Source organism: Metopolophium dirhodum, chromosome 1, assembly GCF_019925205.1.
Source record: "Metopolophium dirhodum isolate CAU chromosome 1, ASM1992520v1, whole genome shotgun sequence".
NCBI classification, from domain to species: domain Eukaryota; kingdom Metazoa; phylum Arthropoda; class Insecta; order Hemiptera; family Aphididae; genus Metopolophium; species Metopolophium dirhodum.
Window position 1 is genome coordinate 55,799,514 of NC_083560.1, and position 24,847 is coordinate 55,824,360.

The window sequence follows — 24,847 nt, forward strand, 5'->3', positions numbered from 1 at the left end:
ATTAAATTTATAGTGTACCTGTTGAATTTTTTCACAATAGTACGTAAAGAAGGCAAGATAAATATAAAATAAAGTATTAGTATTTTATCCCTTTATTACGATTAAAAATAACGATTAGGTAGTAATTATAGTAAAATATAAAATAAAAATAAATCGTGGTAACCACATACACCATATCACAATAATTCGTATCACATAACTGTCATTATCATTTTATAAAAATCATGATTTGTATTATTATCCTTATATCTTAATAAAAAATACAATAACATACAAATAAAGTGGTCACTCAACTGTTTGAGCGGTAAAAAAAATGTAAATTGTAAATTTTTTTTTGTACATTTACTTTACTGGTAAAATTTTACATGGTAAATTTACGAGACTCGCAACACTATATAATATTAATATAATATTAATTAACAAATTGCAACCATTTAGATTGACAAAAATAAAAATTCTTTTTTTGTATGCTAAAAAAAATCATGTGTGTGCCACTCTTTACCTATCCACAACCTACCTATATTGGTATTTCAATTGAAAAATCTCTAGTTGAAAAATCAAGCTGTATACACCCTCCAATTTTCAAGTAATAATCTATTGAAATGATAAAAAACAGTATCTCTTATCCATTCCGGCACACTTCCCTCTTTTTTATTAATGTAGCCATGGCCTATCCATTCTTTAATATCCATGGCTTCACATTAGTTTATGCCTCTAGGGCCAGTGGTTCTCAATCAGTGTTCGGCGGCACAAGACTACACAAGTGTTGAAGTGTGCCGCAAACTGGTTGTAGGTGTGTCGCCGCGCCGCCGCCACCTTCATAATATAATAAATATACAATATTAAATTATAATAATCTTTTTACAATGTTCAGTTTACAAGTGTCCGTTAACGCAAACCGGTGGTTATAGGCATGTTTCTTACCGAATGAAAACCGACAGAATCCAACCGTTAGCATTCACTTAAAATAACGGAGAATAACCAAACCTGACGTTGGTTATAAATTACGTCGGTTTTAATATTAGACTAACCACCGGTTAGCGTTAACGGACATTGTAACCAGGGCACCAAGTAAGAACGAACTTAGCCCTTAGGCCGTGACTACCATATTTAATAAAAATATAAATTTCCCGGTTCTCAATTTTCGTTATGAATAATGATTATTATAATTTTATTTTTATTACACTTACGTTGACTATTGTTTAGCCTTTGGCGGCCAAAGTATAATGTACTATTATGAATTCATAACAAAATAAATAGGTAGTAATTAGGTAATTATATATATATAACAATATTTAAAATAATTTATTTAAAAAAAAATTCAATTATTATAATTACCTACCTACTTACATCGACCTATAATAAACTATAGTCTACTAAGCATCAGTCTGTATAAAAAAATTTGAAATTATTATTCATTTCTCAATTTAATAAATAACTATCGTCAAATAAATGATAAAAATTTAAAATAAATGTCAATAATTATAATTTTTAACTAGGTCTTGTTCTAACATTGTGATTTGTCAGTTTAATGAACTAAAATCATTTTCAGTTTCCAATTTTTAAAAAATATAATTGTAATATTATATATTAATAATTTTCCAAATATGATAATAAACAAATAATTATAATTCAACTTAACCAGCTACCGTATTAATAATAATCCATCATCCAACATCCAGCATCCAACATAAGACATCTCTGTCGCTTATTTTACAACATGTCATGAACAGCAGACATCAGTATAGTAGACACATTACATGTTTATGTAGACCAACAGTACCTAGTACCTAACTAATTCAAACTGGAACTTAACTGGAATCTCATTTATAATTTGAAAAGCTTATATGGTATATTATGTTATATCATTAAAAGTTATATGTAAAAAAAGCTTTAATTTGCTATATAGGTACACAACATAATAACAATTGAAACATATTATGTTGAATACTTTTATTATTAATATACGACTGATCGAAGTCATGTTCATGTATTTAAATCTGAAATATTAAGACACAAATAATACAAATAAAAAGAAACAAAAAGGAACCTTATATTCTATAACTGTATACATTTTTGATTTACATTATATACACATTACTGTATTTTTTGCGTAAAATAAAAAGAACGAGTATAAAAATGAGAGGGCTGAATACAAAATTAATTGGATTTATTTTTAAAACTAATTATATAATTTATAGTACAATTTTTACACGTTAATAATATTAATATAATACTAATGTATATGATCACAGCATACGTCAATCATGTATAATGACAAACCTATTGTAATAAGGATACCTATTACTCATTATATTCAAAGTTAACCTATATACAACTACATAAACCATTTAACCAACATGAGCTACAAAGTATTAATTATTATGTATATATATCATAGACATTAAGTGTATTACGACCTGCATACTTCAATAATTAAAATGGGTATTAAACAGTTTGAAAAGTTTCATTAAATTCATTGATTTCAATACCTATATTATAACAATTTACCAATAACATTTTGGCTCTTTGTAACTATTTCAATGATTACATTGTTGAAAACTATAAATTATAAAAACACCCTATACTGAATTTATGGCATATATAAAAATTGATAAAAAATAAAATAAATAATAATAATTGATACACATAAGATATACAACAAAATAAAATAAAAATTCAATTTTGAAAATGTCAAGTCACACAAATGCAGTTATTTAACAATACATAAATCATAATTACATAAACAATGTATTCTGTTCTTAAAGACCAAATGTTGATATTTCAAATGAAATATAAAACATGATAGATAACAAGCTATATTAAATTTTAAAGTACATTATTGGACATGTCTTTACTTATTATATAAAAATAACATAATTTATAAGAGTAAACGATAACTAATCAAATACAGACTATAATATATTAAATAATATAATATATTCTTATAGTTAATCATAAAGTAATCAAGTAGTAAGGATTGGGAGAATGTTAATCGATTCTTTTAAAGAGATTTAACATGATCATAAGCATTTTAAAACTATAACATTTTAACAAATAAACATACTTAAGTTTTGATTTTAATAATATTAATCAAACACAACTTATGCGTTTTATACAATAAAAAAAATGTATGTAAATATATAACGTAAATGATTTACTTTGATAACATCTAAGGCGTGATAAATAAAAATTCCAACATAATTTGTCTACTATGAACGTACTAAAAGTAAAACTGTATGTATTATATTAAAGCATAAATAAATCTGAGTAATATTGCATTAAGTTGTTGTCAACTTCTCTTTATATATTCATGAGCTACATCGCTTATTCTGCTATGAAAATAGTTATCAATTAACAGTTAAATTTTAAAAGTAATAAAAGTAATTATATATTGAAAGAACACAACAATTTGGGATTTAATTAAGTACGTACTTAATTCAAATTGTTTTATTATTTATGAAAACAATTAAATTAAATTAAAATTATGACATCAGTACAAAATATCTCCTAATACAATTTTATGAGAAAGGGAAAATTATTCTCTATCTACAGATTTTATAACTTCTCAGAACTGAAATGGTATCATAAATATGATGTACTATACCAAATGTATCCCTCCATTTTATACCAACTGTCAAAAATTTCAAAATCTCATCATTGGACAAATAATAAATACCAGGTAAATGTAAGCTAAAATATTACTAATAATTTGTTTTAATTATTATTACTATTATTATTTATTTATATTGTAATATTTAGAAGATCTCATACTAACATTTAATTATAATTAAAATCCTAGAGAGGTTATAAGCATATATTTTCAATAATTTTAAATACCTTGAGAATAAAATTAAACTACTAATGGAGGATCATGTTTTAAGAGGTGATAAATTAAGTAGAATTCTATTTTTTTAATTCAAAATTAATTAACTAGTTAATATTACAATTTGTCAATATCTGCAGAATAACTCAATGATAACTTTGTACATAAATATTTTAAAAATGGAAATGTTCATACGACTATTTGATGATAAAACATACAAACTGAAAAGCCAGTCTCAACTCTCAATAATCAGTCTCAATGAAAATATAGACAATAAAATATTAAAATTCACAATGCATCGGAGAAGAATAAATCTATTTAGGAACGTTTAAAGCAGCAAATAATGAAATATATGTTTAAATAGTAGGTTAAATTAAATTGTAAGCTAAAAATGTAGATTTTATTTTATATCAGTTTAAAAATAAAATTGATAAAGAATCTAAAAAAATAATGTATTTCAGAAATAAACATAATAGGTAAATAATTACTAACAATAATAGTTATAGGATGAAAGTAATTAAAAAAATAAATAAACCCCTATAAGAAATTAAAGACATTTCAGTAAACAATAAAATTAATTTCTACTTTGTTAACAGCATTGTGAAAATAGATTGAAATCCTCAGAAAATAATTAACAAACTAATTTGTTCCATAAATGTAGTTGTTACTATAATTACTATACAACTATTTGAGTTAACCGTTGTATTTGATATTTTCAATGAATAAAAATGCAATATGTATTAATAATAAATAATAATAATAATAATAATAATAATAATAATAATAAATATTTTGATTGTTGGAAATTAAATGATTTGAATTCATGTCCTCTAAATTATATAAATATTATACTAATTAATGAATAGTTTAATACTATGTTTTAAAATTTTACTATGAATTAGTATTCAATGTTGGGAAAAATTTTTAGTGTTCAGTTATACATGTATTTAATAAATATACAATTGTTTTAGTTACCATGGGTATATAAATTCTGTATATATAACTCTATAAAAATTGTAATATTATTAATAATTAATTTAATTTATAGGAAAATAATGTTGAAATTAATGGTTTTACTTTCAAGACAATAACTATACAAATTCATAAAAACTTATGCATTTATTATTTGTATTTGAGTAAATAAAAATAATATCAAATTTTTATGTCAATGAAATATTTTCTAATTAAAAACTAAAATTAATTAATACTTAGTATATATTGCAGGTTTTGTTATTGCATGGTTTAATATCAAATATGTTATTGAATAAGATCTAAATGTATTGCTTTCGTTTATAGGACTAGACGATATTACAACAGATTCTTTTAAATTATTCCTCTAATAATATTAACGTATGTTCCAAAATAATTAAATAATCCACTATAGAATTAATTTATTTTAAAACAAATTGATTGGACATTTAAGGAATAGTTTATAGGCTAATTCATGTTGGAATATCAATATTTAAATTAATACAAGTTTGTTATTAAAAAACAATTTTAGACTAAAAATCTAAATGACCTGCCAAAAAATGCTCATGTTATTCTATATTATAGTCTGAATAGGTATTATTAAAAATGTTAAGAAGTTCCAATAAACTATGAGCTTTTTATCTCATTTGAATCATAAGTTTGAAATATAGAAATTGTTCATGTATCAACTAGAGAAGAAATAACTATCAAATCAAAGTAAGTTTTGTTTATCAATTATTAGTTAATTAAATTTTATGTTAAATACATTCATATTTAATTTTAATGTAACTTGTATGAAGTCATGTTTAGGTTTAGCAGTAGAAAAGTTAATTTATACATAATGAAAATCATTAATAGGTACCCTCCATTATAGGCCATCAACATTCGTATGAATAATGTTGAATAGTCTGAGAGTTGAATACATCATTTTGCTCGGGTTGCAAATGACAGACAACGGTTTGCCCATCCAGAACAGCAATTGTCCTGGCTGTTTGTTCCTTAAGCTGTTGCCTAAATGCAGCGTTGAGAGCTGTATGGAAATTATGAGTTTCTGGGTTTTGTGTGGGAGCCATAATTAGTGGCCTATGGTCTCCATAGCTCTTTGATGACTGGCGACTCATGTCACTGTTTCGTCGACCATCTTCATCGCTCAAATCAGACACAAGAGCAGCCTGTTCTCGCTCTCGTTCACGTTCTCGTTCTATCTCTTCGTACACTGGATCATCTAGTCCGGCAGATGCAGATATACCCCCCATAATTTCAGAGTATGTGTGATTCCATGGACTAGTAGCTCGTACACCGCTTACTCCAATATATTTTTTTGATGAACAATTGTTGTCAACAAAACCATCACCAATAGTATTACATCGAAGTGAACATATATTGGGTGCCCCACGACTGCTATGTACATATGTAGGTTTGTTTAGTGTAAAACAGTTATCTTGGATATTTGGTTTACTCTAAAAATAAAAATAAAGTATAAATCTATTACTGAAATTTTAACATGAATTTGTTTTCAAGTAGGTACCTGAGATGACTGTTTATGAAGGGTGCCACTACTGAATACAGCAGAATTTTTAGGCAATTTGGTACGAGAATAACTTTTTTGGCAAGAACGTGAGTAGGGTAACGTTGCACCACATATTCCAGATTTTGGATCTTCATTACATATTGAATTATCCAAATTTGGCAGGTCCATTTCATTTTGGATATCAACAACTTTTGTTACAGCATGTCGCTCGTGAGGTTGGTGAAATGTCTTAAAATTAAAAATCCCAAGAATAAATTTTAAGGGAATATAAATAATTTTAGTACATATAGACTTGTGTGTTAAATAAACCTACATTCATTCTATGAGATGACAAAGATCTTGGTGTTGAAGACTCTGCTATACTGCCTTGACTGTTTTGGCCAACCGATGTACCATACAAACTAGTCCTTTGATTTTTATAATTGAGATTCAATTCTGGTGTAGAATTTATTAAGCAGCATTGCCACGGTAAAAATGAAATTATTGTTAACTCAGAAAAAACTTTATACACCTGTAAAAACAATAATATGAGTTAAATATATAATTGTCCATTCAACTTAAATTCATACAACTCACTGAATTATTTTTAATACAGTAAAGTATTATTATTAACAATCCCTGTGAACAATTTACTGCTGAAAATATATACAACATAAATGTTGAATATGATGCTATGTATAGAAATGCTAATGTCCACGTTGATGTTATGAAAACAAATAATAAAATAGCACTTTTCAACCACATCCTATAAATAAATTTATATTAATATAAAATTAATGCAACAAATAAATAATTATTAATTGTAATTATTACATTATATTCTACAACTTACTTCAGAGATGTTATTTTAACATTTTCTTTGCATTTGACCGACATCATAGAAGAATTACTTTTAATAATATATAATGATAGACATAGAAAGACTAGATTTACCTATTCAAAGAATAACAAGAATATAAATATTACTTCAAACCAATGTTTTAGTGAAAATACTATGAATTATTAAAAATGTTCATGACTTACTGAAACTACAAACATTATACTATAAATAATAATAGTATTTGCTTGTAGGCAGAAGGAATTATTTGTGTTGTAGATATAAGTGTTATCCATATAACAAGCTACAATAACCACTGTCAATGGAACTCCATAACCAACTAAATAATATAAACGCATTTGCAATTTTTCCGAGTCAAATGCTTCAATTAATGTAGCATATAAATGGAAACCTAAAAGTATACAAAAAATAATACAGTTAAAATATAGTGATGTCAATTGAGGTTTTCTGGAATATTATAAGTATATAATGCATCATCTAAATAATTATTTATTTGTTCATCATTATATCAACAGTGATGTACTTATGGAACCGATAAAGATATTTATATAATGGTTTATCGACAAACCTATGCATAGTGATGTTTTTATCGATCGTTTAGGCAACCCGACATAAGACATTTATACATATATAAATATTAATATTATTATAAACTTCAACTAGTCTAATAAAATAATGGAGAAACATTTAGGTATTAAACACTGTTTGATATAATTTGGATTAATTATTTCTATATTTTTGTACAGAAATAATATACTATCATTATTTATTTTAATTTTAATATATTTTAAATACATATATTAAACACTCATAAAAGCATAATAATATATGTCATAATTATAAGAAGTTGAATTGAACCATTTGATCTTATAAAGCACTGGTTCTAGGTAATATTTCTGATTTCATTTTTTTAAATAATTGTATTAATGTAGTAATAAATTATGTCATAACAATTAAATTAAATTAATTTTAAATTTATTTTCTAATATCATGAATAATATGATTAAATAAATCCATTTTTAGATACAGTTTTGACATACCTTCAATTAGTGTCCATGTAAATGAACACAGCAATAAAATATGTAGAATTGCTGCCATGATTGTACAAATAAATACAATATTTTCTTGTGTAATTCCAAACATAAAAAAACATTCAACCAAGAAAAGGCAAAAAAATACATTTTTCAATATAACTGTCCGATTTGACTGAAAATAAAAATTACAATGTATTATTTACATGTTAACTTATAAAAATAATTAATTAATTTACTTTAACTGTTAGTTGTAGAGTAATTGCGGCCAAAAGAAAACAAATTCCAGAAAATATACAACTTATGTACATGACCATATTGTTTGTTGCAATGCTTAAAGGTTCACTACCGGAATTTTTAAGGTCCATTAAAATAGCAAAATTTGTCAAATGATTACATTTGCATAATGTATGAGTTTGATTTGAATATATTACGGAACATCCTTCTTCTGACCATCCACTGTGAAAAAATATCAATATAATATATTATGTAAGAAACTAAAAAATAATATAAATAATACAAAACAGACAACACATTATTAATTTTATTTAATAAAATCACTGGTTAATAGATTTCACCAATTATTTTTATAATAATAGAGAAGGTTATAGCTTTTTGAAAATTGAGTGTTATTGCATTAATTTTCTAATCGTAAATTGATATCATAGTTTAGGTAACAGGTACCAATGGGCATTGGGAACATTCATCACATTTTTGTTAAATATTAAATAATAATTAATTAAAGAATTGTTATAAATAGTAAATTATAATTAAATGTAATAATAAACATTTGAATCAGCCCATTAATAATTTGAATGATTTGTAAGATGAAAATATGGTAAGTTTTGTCAGGATCAACAGGTGATTTAAGTAAAATTACAGACATCAATACATAATAATTTTAATCTGTATTTCTTAGATGTAATGTTTTTATTATGAACTATTATAGCAAATATAAAATTATATTAAGGTTATAATTTAAAACAAAAAATATAATTGCAATACTTACCTAAATATTTTTATACTTAAATAATTTTAATTAAAAAATATTTTTTTGCTCACTTTTCTGTATAATCCCAAAATACACAAGTAGGATTACTGACATTGTCGATTTGAAGATGTTGAAAACATAATTTTACTGGTTGATGTAATTGAATATGTTTTCCTTTACCAAGGGATGCTGATATTATTTTACTATTTATTATTCGAAGACCATTGGTTGATTGCGGTTGTAAAATATTTTCTAGACTATCAAATGCTATGTAAACAAGTCTTATGAATCCTGCTTCACTATTCTCAAGCAATGCTGTTCTATGCAATTGTAACCATGTGTTATTCATGAAGAATCCTGTATTAGATGAATATGAATGTGGAAATACTTCAGTGTCAACATTTTGTGTAGCAATAACCCGTACACTCAATACTGAAAAAAATAAATATTTAAATAATATTTTATAATAATTAATGGTATAAAATATTAGTAGCTTACGGATATTTTGAACACTATGAGTGATTGTCTTTTCCTTCATCATTATGTCAGCAAGTAGAAATGAATTCTCTTCTAGACCAATCAATAAACTTGTTGCAACACGCATTTGTTCACTAAACGTCAGGTCCTTCCATGAAGGATATTGAGAAGCATTAAGCAAATTGCTGCCAATCCGTACCACACATTGTAATAAATCAGTAACCATAGCCTCCTGTTGTTGCTTATCAGGAAATGTAACCATATCCTTTTCCATTTTTTGAGCAACATCTCGTAACATTTTTGTTGTAGTCATCATATCACCTCCATATAATGGTTTACTATCAGTCACCTAAAGTAAAAAATAGATTAGGTTAGGTTAGGTTATATGAAATCCATTCATACAAAAATTATTTATTCAAGGGACCTTGCTACTACTAACAATTTTAGTTCCAGAGAAATTTTATAAAATTAAAGTTAGTTCATGTTGTCCGATTTTAATTCTAAAAAAAAATTGAATTCAGCAGTAAGATGTCTCTAAATCAGAAGGAACATTTTGAAAACATTTTATTTTAAGGGGATTCGATACCGTGATTTTCTGTTTATGTCTAACGCACGCGCGACATAGTATTTTAGACGTGTTTTTTGCCAAACATTCTAATTGATCTATTGAAGCGATAAGAATTCTGAAAACAGATTTGAATTCGTCGTTAAGTCTACTTGAAATCGACTTCCCCACATTTTTGATATTATCCCCCCAAATTCCAGAAAACGTCATATTAAAAAAAGAGTATTTAAACATTTTTGTATTTCAATTTTTGGAGAAACTATAATCAAAAAATCAAAATTGTGGGAAAGTCAATTTCAAGTAGACTTGACGACGAATTCAAATCTGTTTTCAGAATTCTCATTATTTCATTAGATCAATTGATATGTTTGGCAATGAATCCGTCAAAAATCCTATGTCACGCGTGTGTTAGACAAAAACAGAAAATCATGGTATAGAATCCCCTTAACCCTATGAGGAGCAGCCTTGGTATACGTAAATGCAATTCAGGGAGCAACTTAGGAATGAAAAATTGGAAAAAAAATATGAGCGAAGACGTACGTCCTATTTTTCATGTATTGATAAATGAAAATAAGTCGGTTGATTGAAATTAAACTTCACAGATGGCAGCACATATTTTATAAATAGTATTTTACGGTTATGAAACATAAACAAAGAAATTAAAAAGAATTTGCGGGAAAAACGTGTTTTTTTTGACAGAATATTTGAAAAACGTATATACGTCATGCTCCTCAAAGGGTTAATTTAATTTTGAACTATAATTGAAAATATGGATTTTACTATCAAATCATAACAATTAAACTAAATATTGAAAATGGAAAATGTTATGTACAATGTGAATAATATACTGCTGAATTAAAATCATTTTTTTTAAATTAAAATTAAACATCATTAACTTACTTTAATTTTTGTCAAAACACAATTAGTTGCTGTAAAATTAAATAGTGAATTTTATATTGTTATCGAATTAGATGTGAGTACGAGAGTAGCATGTGTTGGCAGGGACTGAAACCGGAACCGAAAGAACCGGTTCTGGAACCGGTTCTTGGAGAAAATCTAAGAACCGGAAACGGAACCGGAATCTATATTTTACAATGCTTAGAACCGGAATTAGAACCGGAATCCCAATTTAATATACAATAAGTTTTCTGGTTCTTTTAGGTTCTTATCGGTTCTAAGAAAAAGTCCTGTATTTCAAATAACTAAACATTTTATTTAAATTGGATTTTGTTGTAATCAAATAGTTATTTTTCATAGAAATATTTTTGTTTTGTACATAGTAATATGTGGTATTTTAAAATTTTAACTCAAAATAATAGTTTTATAGGTACGACCGAGACTGATTAATTTACACACATTTATCATTGGGTTGCATTTATCATTGGTAATGCACCGAGAATGGTCGACAACAATGATGTGTTTTTCTACAATCTTTACCAAATATCTTAGACTATTACGAGAAATAATATTTATATAGTTATTTATAACTCTGTCTCACAGTCACACACTCACACATTGACACATACGAGTAATTTACGACTTATTAATCTTATGGTCATACTGTAATTTTATGTTTTACTTATTAGTTATTAGCAACTTCTAAGACCTAAACCCAGTACACTTGTTAATCATTTAAAATCATTTTTGAAAATTGAATACACTTCTTAAATTAATAATTTCTTACATAGTAAAATTATTAAATTAATTTCTGATTTTATTAATAACTGTTTAATTCTTTAATTACCCACCTAATAATAAATGATTTCAAAATTATTATATAGCCAGTTTTATTAGTTTTCATTTTCCAGTATAAATTTAAGAAGGAGGTTCAAAAAGTTCTTATAATATCTGGATCAATGTAACAAACTAACATTACACTATTTTAAATTAGCAATTATAAAATTAATTTTTCAAACTGAAATAAATTGAGTAAAATTAAAAAAAGTATATGGAATGTATTTTAAATACTTTTTGAATGGATGTATTTGTATTTGTATTTAAATAAAATTTTAAAAGTATATTTTATAAGACTGGGCCAAGTTATGACTTTATGAGTAAAAAATCTTACGAAAATGTTTGAAAAAATTCATTTTTAAGAACCGGTAAGAGCCAGAATTAACCGGAACTCATATTTTGTAATTTTAAGAATCGGAACCTATTATATTTTTTTTATAAGAACCGAACTGGAACCAGAACCGGAAAAATCCTATAGGTTCCAGTCCCTGTGTGTTGGTACCCACATTGAAACCAACGCATACAGATAATAATTTTAGACTAACACATAGATCTCGGGCGACGATAAAAAATTGCCTAATTGTTGTCCCTTAAATGAAAACCATAGTGAGGCAAACTTGCTGCATAATTGAGATACAAAAAAAAAGTAATAATATTAAGTATTATAAATGTATATACCTGTGATAGATCATTTGCAATACTGATAATAGAATCTCCCTGATGAAGTCTACCTTCTAAACTTGATAACCATACTGAACGACACTCTGAAAGATCTGGTGTAGGAGGTGATCTAAATGTTACACCTTTAATATAAGTCTGACATCTCCATCTATTAAATACAAATGAACAAAGTGAATTAAATTTAAATAATAACAATATATAGCAGTATAATTCTATTGTCTTATCTCATAAAATTTTACCTGGCAAGACCAGCAGCACCACCAGGACATGGTTGTACAGCTTCTTCTCCTGATTTAGTCCAATTCCAAAATAAACTTCTTGATGTTTCAGGAGCACACGACAACGATAATCTATCATCCATTCCTTCAACATCAATTATGCTTAACTGTGGTGGCAAATCACTGGTAGGTACAATCCATTCAGTCGTTATTGCGCCAGCTATGATAGCAAAAAACATTAATAAATAAAAATACACAAGTGTTTAGAAACTAGATATTAAGTTTAATTAAAAAATTAAAAAATAACAAGTTAAACAAAAATTACTGGTAAATTAGAAATACAATTTATCATGGATTCTTACTTTTTAGAATTTTATAAGTTAAACAATTTTTTTTTATTAAATTAAAATGTATAATATACCATTTTTAAGTAGTTCAATCATGAAAAATATTAACCTTTTTTTATTTATAGGATATTTTTCAGGTTAATTAAAATTTAAAATACTCAAAAGGACTCTAAATAAATAATACTATTTTATCAATTAGAAGCCTGTAAAACTTGATCTTGCTGTATCAAAGCTTCAATTTAAAAAACACAAGTATCAAAATTAATGTACATTGTCCAATGTTCATGTTTTAAACTAGATTTAATTACTTATAATAATTTAAGTAACACTTACTTGATTGTAAGTGTTCATTATCAGTCTTGGAATTATTTTCTTTATAATTATTAACAATAATAGAAACTTCTGGTGTAGCAGTTGTACTAGTACTAGTAGTAGTCACAGAAACTGATACAGGCTCTTCGTCTACACTAGACCCAACAATATCATCTAATTGTGGTGAAGACAAAATTGGTGGGATTGGTGTAGCAGGTTTCAAAGTTAATAATTTATCTGCATTCCAAACACTGGGTTGTGATGTTATTAACCAAGGAGGATTTGGTCTGAGTGTTGTAGTTGATAGTGATGCTAGAATTTAATAAATGTTATAGTGAAAAATGTGAAAATGAACCAATAAAATCAAATATTAAATTTATATGCATTGAATTACCAGGAACACAATGATATTGTGCCTCAAGATACTTCATAGTTCCGGGGCATGGATCAGAAAATAAACTTGTGTTTGCTTGTATGCTGCAGTTTCTTTTTTCATTACATCTAAATTAAAAAAACAAATGAATATCATAAATTTAATAAGAACAATATAATAAATATTAATTACCTGGCTTGCAGTAGTGGTAAAGTATTTGTGGACATGCAATTGACACTCCAGTCCGTATTACCGTGGTCATTGCAAACGGTAATAGAATATCTACCATATATAGCCCTATCCAAATGAATGATTTCACCATCTTTACATTCCAATTTAAGAGGTTTTCCTTCACAGGCATAAACAGTATCATAGCGAGAAGTATCTATAAATTGAACTAAATTATTAAAGTGAAAATATTTGTAACTTAAATCGCATTATTTTATATAAATAATTAACTATAAGTAAAATACCTTTAGCTAAGGTGACAGGAAATAAAACAGTCAACAAGAAGAATACAAGTTTTACATTTGCACTGCTCAATCTTGCCATCTCCTTTTTGACACTAAAAACAAAGATAAAACAACACATTATTTAAAGCCTCGTCATTAACTTTTAATACTTTTATTTTTTACTTTCATTCAATTATTTTAAATAATAACCAATAGGTGATCACTAGTGATATTATTAAGTCATTTAATGTGTTTTAATTTTTAAAGAGTACTAACATTTCAAATTATTACCTATAGTAAATTGAATTCTCAATAAAATATTTATTAAGAACTGTTACAAAAATAATAAATGTATTATATATTTATATATAACTGTATCCGATCAAGTTTATATTCTAAATAAACATAAGTAGGTACCTACGTTAATTTAAAATACATTTTAGTAAAAAAAAAATAGATGAATAAAAAACTTTGAATTAAAATTTTTTTTTCCATTTTTATATTACACTTTCTACGTTTAACATTAATATAATGAGATTATAAACAAGTTTACTAATTCATAATAATTCAAACAATATTAATACATTGATCAAAAAATAAACTTAGTCAAAATCACCTATCCAAAAAGCTGTAAATTTCATAAACATTTTTTAAGTTGAAAATTTTAAAAAACATTTTTTTTACACGGATTTTGTAATTATGTTTTTTTTAAATTATAGGCCATTTGATAATTATTAATTTAATCATTTATTCACAAAACACTTATAGACTTACTTATAATATAAAAATTTTAACTGTTTAATATATTTTATTACTTGAAAATGTAAGGGTTATAAATTTTAAAAAAAAATCTAGAATTTAGAATTAATTGAATCTTTATTAGGTACATCAGTACATGACGTGTATAATACATTATTTATATTATATTAAAAAAAAATTTTTTCATGTACCTAGCTCCTGTAGGAAAAAAATTGAAAATTGGAAAGAATTTGAAAAATTTTAGTCGTTGAAAATTTCAATGAAAAAAATTTCATTGAAACTCACAACTCTACCTATCTACAATGGGCAACTATTTAAAAATCATATATTATAATATAAAAATATGTAGAAATAGTTGTATTACAATTACATAATATCGATGGCGACAATTCAAAAGGGCATAACTCGCATAAGCAACATTTTCAAAATTATTCAGGAGAGCCAAAAAACTATTTTTTAACAATAATTACATTTTGTAGATTATATTTTTAATTTAAAAAAATATGATAAGAATAAAAAAGATGAGTTATACTCTATTTAAGACAATTGTTCTTCAATTTTTTTAGTTAAACATTAGTATTAGTTAGAATTGGCTATTATTATATAATTTGGTGCTTATGCCCCATTTATTTCCTTACCTATAATTTTAGTACTAGTATTTTGACACTTATGTCGTATTAATTTTCTTCTTATTGTGTGAATATTCACACGCAAAACTAATAATTATTATAAAACACAAATAGTCAATCATAGTTAGTTTTCATTGATAATAATATTATAATTTATGATCATAAATAAATGACATGTTATTTTAATAGAAATACAGATAAATATTCTCTTTGGAATAAAAATGTTAATAACTTCATAAGATATTGTATTTTTAAGATTAAGATTATTTATCGTCAACCGAACAGACAACAGAAAATGGTTTTTTATATAAAATCTATTATTAACTATAATAATGATGTTGTCGCTTAGGCCCCATAAAGTAAAATCCTATGGCGCTTATGCTAACATTTAAAACTAAATGTCTCTCATTCCCTATTTATACACATATCTGTTAATTAATTTTAATTGTTTGGCGCTTATGTCTAAATCTAAATTTTCGTTTTATATTGTAAATAATAATCGTATTGATAAATGAGTAAAAGCAATTGATACAGAATGACGTCGCTTATGCCCTAATTACAAAAAGTCGATTTCATAAAAAGTGTCGCTTATGCCCTTTTGCATTGTCGCCATCGATATAATTTAATCTAAGTGTTTGTTTTTTCCTTTATGCAATATTATAATATAAATTATCAAAAACACACAATTAAGAGTTTCTGCAATACAATGGATATATTATGTATTACCAACAAAGCCCGATCACTTGGAAATTCTAGGATTTATTGATCATACTCAATAAAAGCTGAAAAGCATAAATTTAATAAAATAATAATAAAATATTATAATTAATTAATTATTAAATTATAATTTATTTTTATTTTTTGTTATAGGTAGACAAATAATTAAAATAAATAGCAATTATTTGTAGTAATGTATGCCTAGGTAATTTTCAAACTTAACAAATATATGATAATAAACAAATGTATAGTTTAATTTGTAATTATAAGTAAAAATTATATTAATTTTCTTTTATGGATCAATCTGATTTTACTGCCATAATTTGTATATCATAGGTTGCTGGTAACAAATTAAAACACTTACAATATAGTATACATGCACTAATGTAATTTATTTAAATAATATGTATTGCCTACTGTTTAAATTTAACTTCAAATTTCTAGAAAAAGTTGTGTTTAAATTTTTTTTTTTTGGTAACAGACTGAACTATATGTGATTAATTTTGTATCACATTTTCAATCCTTAGTTATAGAAATTTTATACATTTTAAACTATAAAATAATTTGCAAATGTTGACAATCAAAATTTGAACTTGAACAAATGCTTATACACGTAATGCATAGAAATCATACAAAATCAATTTTTTTTTTTTGTTTTTTTTGGTTATTTTCTCAATAACTATGGTAATTTGTAAGTCGTACCTAATTAAAAAAACACCCAATGTTTACCCAAATTATTTTAGATTCTGAGCGGAGCAATGAATATATTGATTTTAATTGATGTTTTTTTTTTTTTTTTGTGTGTGTGTCAGTCATTACTTTATAGGACAGTAAAAGTACTTAAATTTTCTTCAAAAGTATCTTTTCTGATAGGAAAAGTGAATCTAGTTGGTACTTGGGGACATCAAAAGTAAACATTTTACCAGAAGTTTTCAAAAACTAAAGAAAAATTAAGGAAAAACTGGAATTTTTACGCAAAATCGATTTCGGTTTTTGGTGTAATTCAAAAACGAATAACTGGAGATACATGCAAATTTCACAGAATCTTAATATTTTCATTTTCTATACACCATAAAGTTTTAAAAATATTTTGACTCTTTTTGAGATGTTTACGGACATTGTAAGTTTCCAATTTTATTAGTTTTTTTCTATAAATATCAACAAAACTTTATTTGTTGGGTAAAAATCTTGAAAATTTAATACAAAACTCCTACTATATTGTTACAATGACATTTAAAAAATATTAAAAATCCTTAGACACAGTTTTTTTTTATGAGCATTTAAGTTCATATCTTGACAAAATACTGAAAAATTAAGAAATTTAGCTAATTATTTTGAGTTAAGAATTCATAAAAATTTTTCTTTTTAAATCCAAGCTTTGAAAATGTAATACAAGATTTCTCATAAATTGTTTACCTTTTTCAAAAAAAAATATCAACACGCAAACATATTAAGTTTTTATGAGCGTTTGAAGTTCATATTTTTACAACATTGGATATTTACTTGTTTTTTCATGTAGCGATTTTCTTATTTTTTTGTATTTCAAAAACAAATAACTGTAAACCCATAAAAATTTCACTGAATGTTTATATTTTCATTTTCTATACACCATACAATTTTGAAAATTTTTATTCTTTTTGAGCTGTTTACGGAAATTGTCAGTTTTCAATTTTTTTAGTTTTTTTTTATATATTTGTCAATAAAATTGATTAATTGTATCCATTTTTAATTTTTTAATTATTCATCACTAAATCCTTTAGTTACTAGCTCGGTTACTAGTTAAAATATAATGAGGCAAACTTATTACGCTGGTCTGAATTAAATGTTAAAATATAAATTTAAAATAAACTGATAAAATAAAATCATTTACTAAACCTAGTAAGCAAAAATTATTGGTTAATAATAATAGTTGTCAACTTTTATATGTATGTATAACAAAATGGTATAACAATATACACCAGATAAGTGGTAGATAACTGCTAGGATAATAGCTGTCTTATGTAATATTTTTTTCTAACTGGCTAGTTCTATAAACATATAATATGATTACTACGCATAATAATGTTAAAAACAACTTATGCGACTTATGTCACAATGATACTTTATTGAATATAAAATGAACTCTGTATGAATGTAATTCATTGTTAAAGGAGAGAACAATGTATATATACCCCCGTATATACCTATTATTTATATACTTGGAAGCAGTTTAAATTTTTCTTGCATACCTACCTAATACAAGTTGAAATGTATAGTTATTTATTTATTTAAGTTTTTTTTTTTTTTCATTGAACTTAAGCTCGGCGACTATGGCCATTAGCTGTTGTAGGGATTATGAACTGTGGTAGGGGTAAGGTTGGTACGGTAAGTTGATTTTAAGATTGTTTTAACGGTTGTTACGGTAGGTAGCAAACACGTGTATGTGTGGCAAGGTTTTTAACTACTATGAACCCGGATGGTCACCCATCCGGGAGCTATTAGCTGTGGCCGTTACTTACTCCCAGTCGCATTCCACGACTGGTAGCAGCCAACGCGCCACGCCAAGCCACTTATTTAAGTTTATAACTGATGTTATACAATTACTTCTAGGGCTATGATTGAAATGCGTTAGAATGTTTTTTTGCAGCGTTCATTTAAAAATTTGGTCAATAATGTCCACAAATTACCTCATATTACCTCATCTTTTTTTTATTCTGTGTTTTTGCATATTTGAAGTTGAGTTTGAAGTATAATGCATACCTATTATATTGTTGCATATTTTAAATATAGACTAAATATTGACTCGAAAAATATATATTTTATGAAATATTCCAATGAAAGTAGTGTAGTGCTGGAAAAAAATTCCAGGAGACCTTATGTCTCCATATAATTTTAAGCATTCCATATATCACGATATATCATTTTATGTATAATATCTGATATAGGTATATGTATTGTATGAACAGTGAATGTGTAAGCATAGTCATCCCACTTTAACCCTGAATAATGATCAAATTTATAATTTATTTCATGTTAAATTTAAATCACAAATAATGCTACATTTTTAAAGGGGACACTTTTTAACAGCTATCAGATGTACTGGGACTGACCCCCTACATCTCCCCCACCTTAACTCCTGGTTTTAACATTATAAAATGTTTCTCTTTCTGATTGTTAAAATAATATACTTTTATCCCAAACAAAAAAATACATAGAAAATGTTCCTAATAATTGTGTCACAGAATAAATGTTTTTATTAAACCGTATAAATATTTGAATAAATATTAATTACATTTTTAAATACAAAAAATAAAAAATTATTTTGTAAGAACTTTGAAAAGTACCTAGGTACTAGAGTAAAATAAATACCATTATTCAAATAATGTATATTCATAATTATTATTATTTATTACTATGTGATAATCGAGGTGATAATAGAATAGGTACATATTATAGTAAATATTTATGAAATTAGAAAACAATTGCAAAATGTTAATGTACCTCATAATAAATATGTTAAACAAGTTAGTCATCTAAATATCCAATAATAAAATATTTAATTTAATAAAGGTACCTTCAATCTATAGGTACACTATCCAGGGGCGTATCGAGAATTTTTTTCGGGAGAGGGGTTAAAATTAATTTTTGACAAATTTTATTGAAAATAATTTATTAATGAAAATGTTGTTATTATTAATTACCTAACCAGTAACCACCCACCCTGAAACTGTCCATAACTTTATAGTTTGTAACCATCAAACACCTTATCAAACATATTGTTCAAAAGTTAATAGATAGCTACTTATACATAAAATACATACATACCTATTTTGGAAAAGGTTATTTTATTTATGAATTCAAATAAATGTTTAGTAATATCCTAAAATATCTTAGTATCAAATAAATGTTACTCGACATTTTATATTGTGAATGTTGTACTTAAAGATATATAACTTGTATATAACAGTAGAAATTACTTTGGAAGATCAAACGCCATGGTTTGGGCACAATAAACGAGGTTATACAAAATGATACACAAATAACTGAGGATATTCAGCTGGGACTTATTTTGTGTGCATCTATTTTGTGACTCACTAAACAATTTTTACTGTACCTATTTGATTTTATATCCAACTCATAATACCTAACTTAAATACTTAAACATTTGTCCGCTAATGATTCGATAATTTAATTTTTACCAATACTCAATATCCTTCTTAATATTAAATATGTAGATGATACATTTGTTGTGCAGAAACTATATTAAAAACATATCTTTAAATACTTTTCTGGCATACCAAAACACCTAATTTAATTTTGGTACCTGCAACATTGAAAAAATATCTTATAGCAAAAAAAGATATATTTGGGGATACAGTTACTCAATGCAAACCTCAATACTAACACTAATAAATTAATAGAGATCATTGTAAATCTTCAGAAATCAGAAATCTGTAGTGTTATATGCCATTGTCACTAGTGGTTTATCCCTTGATACAGACTAATAACTGTACATAATAATTAATTTGTATTTCAGTTGTAACAAGAAGAATTTAAGTAGGTAGACAACTGTAGCCTATACTTAGGTACCTATATAATTTGAAATCAAAATAACTTATTTAAGACAGCTACCTACCTATTATACATATTATACAGTATGTCCCAAAAGTCCCGTATCACCCTTAATATCTCCATGTAAAATCACTATATTTAAACGCGGTTTTTTTTACAGTACTAAGTATGAAAATTCTGATTGAATGGCATAAAATTCATTTATTTTTTTCTTGAAATTCAAAAATTTTCAAAAAAATTTTTTACGCATTTAAGAATTTAAAATTTTTAAGATAGCCATTTTGTTGAGCATATTTTTTAAAACAGTTCAAAAAAAAAAAATACTAAAATTAAATAAAAATTAACCAAGTTAGAGCAAGTTATGTTTTTGAATAATTGTAGTAAAAAAATAAATATTATTATTTCACATTTCAATAATGAATATCTAATTTCATATCTAATAATAATATTTATTTTTTTACTACAATTATTCAAAAACATAACTTGCTCTAACTTGGTTAATTTTTATTTAATTTTAGTATTTTTTTTTTTTGAACTGTTTTAAAAAATATGCTCAACAAAATGGCTATCTTAAAAATTTTAAATTCTTAAATGCGTAAAAAATTTTTTTGAAAATTTTTGAATTTAAAGAAAAAAATAAATGAATTTTATGCCATTCAATCAGAATTTTCATACTTAGTACTGTAAAAAAAACCGCGTTTAAATATAGTGATTTTACATGGAGATATTAAGGGTGATACGGGACTTTTGGGACACACTGTATACTATTTAGTTATTTAATTTTTGAAAATAAAATAAAAATAACATAAAATTACCTATTTTGACAAACAGACACCTAATTATTTTACCTAACTAAGTACTTACTTTGGTGTAAAGTTAATATTATTTTAGACAGTGATTTATACTCAAAAATTCAAAAAAAATACTTAAATACTAGTTACCTAATTAAAAACAAAATTAATAGATTGCATTAACATTCAACATAAAAATGATTTTTTAATGAGTTAGGTATTATCAAGGTGATTATACAGTTAAACTAATTTTAATGTTATGAGAAATATTACTAGGTATTAAATGGGTATTAAAATACAATGATCAGTTGTGTATTTTATTAATACATATTAAACCTACAAATATTTTATTATACTTATTAACTACTCAATATCAACTATTAAGTGATACAATTATATAACTAAAATAAAAATAAATATAACTATAATAAGCATTTCTGTGAGTACCTACTTGAATTAGGTATCTGCATAAAGTAAGGTAACAAATAAACTTTTACAGTAGGTAGTTTAAAACTTAAATTAACAAGTAAAATATGTGGCCAGATTAGAGTCAATCACATGTATTAAATATTACTATAATCGTATTAATTGTTTAGATAACTAAACATTGTACAATAATATATATTTTACTTAAAAATTACTTAACTTAGTTTAAATATTGCTTAGGTATAATAAGTAATTGTATTTAACTGGGATTAATGATCTACATACTTCACAAATTATTTATGTAGGTATTTATAGGTACCTATAAATACATCATTAAATAACTTTGCAAGATATAAAACTTATTTAGCAAAAATTGTGTTTAAGTAATGGTTGATAATACACAAAAACAAAAACATGGGTTACTTGTTCAATTTACAATCAATCCACATTTTTGGATTTTAGTAACTAAGTTGATATTGCACAGGATATCGATAGCCCATATCAACTACCTATAGGACATGTTTTGTTGGTAATAATATAATTTATTTTTAAACAAATGGTGGCACATTAGATCTGTAATCGGTGATTATCTAAGTTTGTAAACAGTACTCCTGACCAAAGGTTAGGTTAGGTAGATTGATTAAAGTAAAAATCTATTTACCTTTTATGTTCGCTATAACAATATAAGTCGCAAATCCATGTTTGTTCGTGTTCGACTGGTGCCGTTTTCGACAGTGTGTGACCGGGATGGGTGCTGATCAACAGACGTGCGACAACTTGCACATTGTCCGAAGGATGGATGACTCTGTACTACAGCGGATCACTCAAAGGGTTCAGCAGAGAACATCTGAGAGACGGCTGTACGCTTCCGGGCGACTGTCACTAGACAAACGATGAAAATCTACGTTTCTCGTACGACGTTTGCGCAACAGTCGTAGTGATGTCGACATTAGTCACCGGCCCGAAGACGGGAGCTGGACGGGACACGATCTTACGAACGCACGCGACACCAGACATACACGGGGGGGGGTGGAGGTGATCACCACATACAGACGCACAAAAACCGTGCGGATAACGATTAATTAAATACCTAGAACTCAAGTTTACGGCGACGAAATTATGAAATATCGACGGCGAGCCGCGCGGTAGGTACTGTTGAGAGACGTCACTGGCGGCGCGCACCGCACGAAAACTACACTACACACACACCTGAACACCCGTCGTACGGTCAACGGCAATATCAACAACAATGTATACGGCGACGGATTGTTATTATCAATTATTTCGGACAGCGGCGGTCACTGCGACACAGGAGTCTGATGGCGACGTTCGGAGGAGTCCGTGCTGACTGGTCGCCGTCGTTGTGGTTGTTGTTGTTGTTGTTGTTGTCGTCGATAATGGTGCAAGCGCGACAGCGGCGGTATCATTTAAACGAAACACGACGAGAACGCAATCCCCGGCTACACCCGACGTATGACGCACCGATGATCGACGCGACAACGAGACAACAATATCATTATTTTTTTTTCTTAATCGGGGCTACCGCACGAACAATATAATAATAATAATAATAATAATAATAATAATAATAATAACAATAAGATAGCTGCTGCTACGACGGGTCTATATTATACCTATACACTGTGCGGTCCAACCATTCTGACGATGGGCCGTGCGTGCATGCGCGTATGTGTAAGTTTGTTGTGCGTGTGCGTGCGAGTGTGAGTGGTTCTTCCCGACTAAACGTGTGCGTATAATAAAATATTATACATATATGATATATATGTAATACGTGTGTGTACGGTCACGGAGCGTGTGTTGTGCGCCGACTGCATTTGTAGTAGTAATAGTAGTAGTAGTAGTAGTAGTAGTAGTAATAGTAATAGTACTGTAGTAGTAGTAGTAATAGTAATAGCACTGCTCGTGGTGAACTGAAAGGTATGGAAAAAAAAAAATTCTTAGGAAGAGAAAACGAAATGAGGAAAAAGGAATAAAAAAATGAATAACGGGTACCGGCAACAGCGATTGACGACGACATGTACGAAAACGCGGACCGCGGACGCAGGTACACGGCTACCTTTCTGCCGCTCCGTACCATGAACCGCTATAATATTGTGGTGATGTCTCCCACCAGTCCCACTCAACCCGCCCGTCGAACTAACGGACCAACCACCAACACCACGACGGCCGCCGCGCTACGCGCCGCATACCAGTGGTGACCAAATCGCGGGCATTCCGCCGCGCACTGTTGGAATTTACAACATGTTACACGATTATAGATCTGTGATCGTGATTTACAACAATATTTTCTCTTAACGGTGACGAGCGGAGAGACGTCCTTAGACCATTACTATAAAAATTTTAGTATTATTATACTATGATCCGTAGATTTTTTCAATAAGTTCCTGAACTGTAGTCTGGACACCCCTGTCAAGCGTCGCGTCGACAGTTGTGTTCGGTGGTCGGGCGGTGCCGATAGCGGTGCAGCGGCGTCAACGACGGTTCATGTGGTGACTGGCGGTGGTGCGTTGCTCGTGTGTATAATACTATAATATACCTGCGCGTCGCGCCGCCCACGGAAGTACGGAATTCACCTCCGACGGACGACGCAGAACGATTCCTGTCTCGG

General features: G+C 27.1%; 1 protein-coding gene across 2 annotated transcripts; it reads right to left on the reverse strand.

The window, feature by feature from the left end:
• Window positions 1–1,971: 1,971 nt before the first annotated feature.
• LOC132934378 (latrophilin Cirl) lies at window positions 1,972–24,553 on the reverse strand. Of its 2 annotated transcripts, none has more exons than XM_061000692.1 (17): window positions 22,880–24,553; window positions 14,367–14,458; window positions 14,086–14,278; window positions 13,915–14,021; window positions 13,542–13,832; window positions 12,883–13,081; window positions 12,641–12,791; window positions 9,685–10,012; window positions 9,258–9,618; window positions 8,435–8,654; window positions 8,205–8,370; window positions 7,350–7,555; window positions 7,159–7,259; window positions 6,903–7,071; window positions 6,640–6,837; window positions 6,324–6,554; window positions 1,972–6,255 (listed from the first exon to the last, which is right to left on the reverse strand). In XM_061000692.1, the coding sequence occupies exons 2-17, from the start codon at window positions 14,443–14,445 to the stop codon at window positions 5,674–5,676; spliced, it is 3,582 nt and encodes a 1,193-aa protein (XP_060856675.1). In that variant the 5' UTR covers window positions 14,446–14,458; window positions 22,880–24,553; the 3' UTR covers window positions 1,972–5,673. The 2 variants fall into 2 exon arrangements, with proteins under 2 accessions (XP_060856675.1, XP_060856674.1); XM_061000691.1 differs by having other exon boundaries at window positions 14,086–14,290.
• Between the last annotated feature and the right edge of the window lie 294 nt (window positions 24,554–24,847).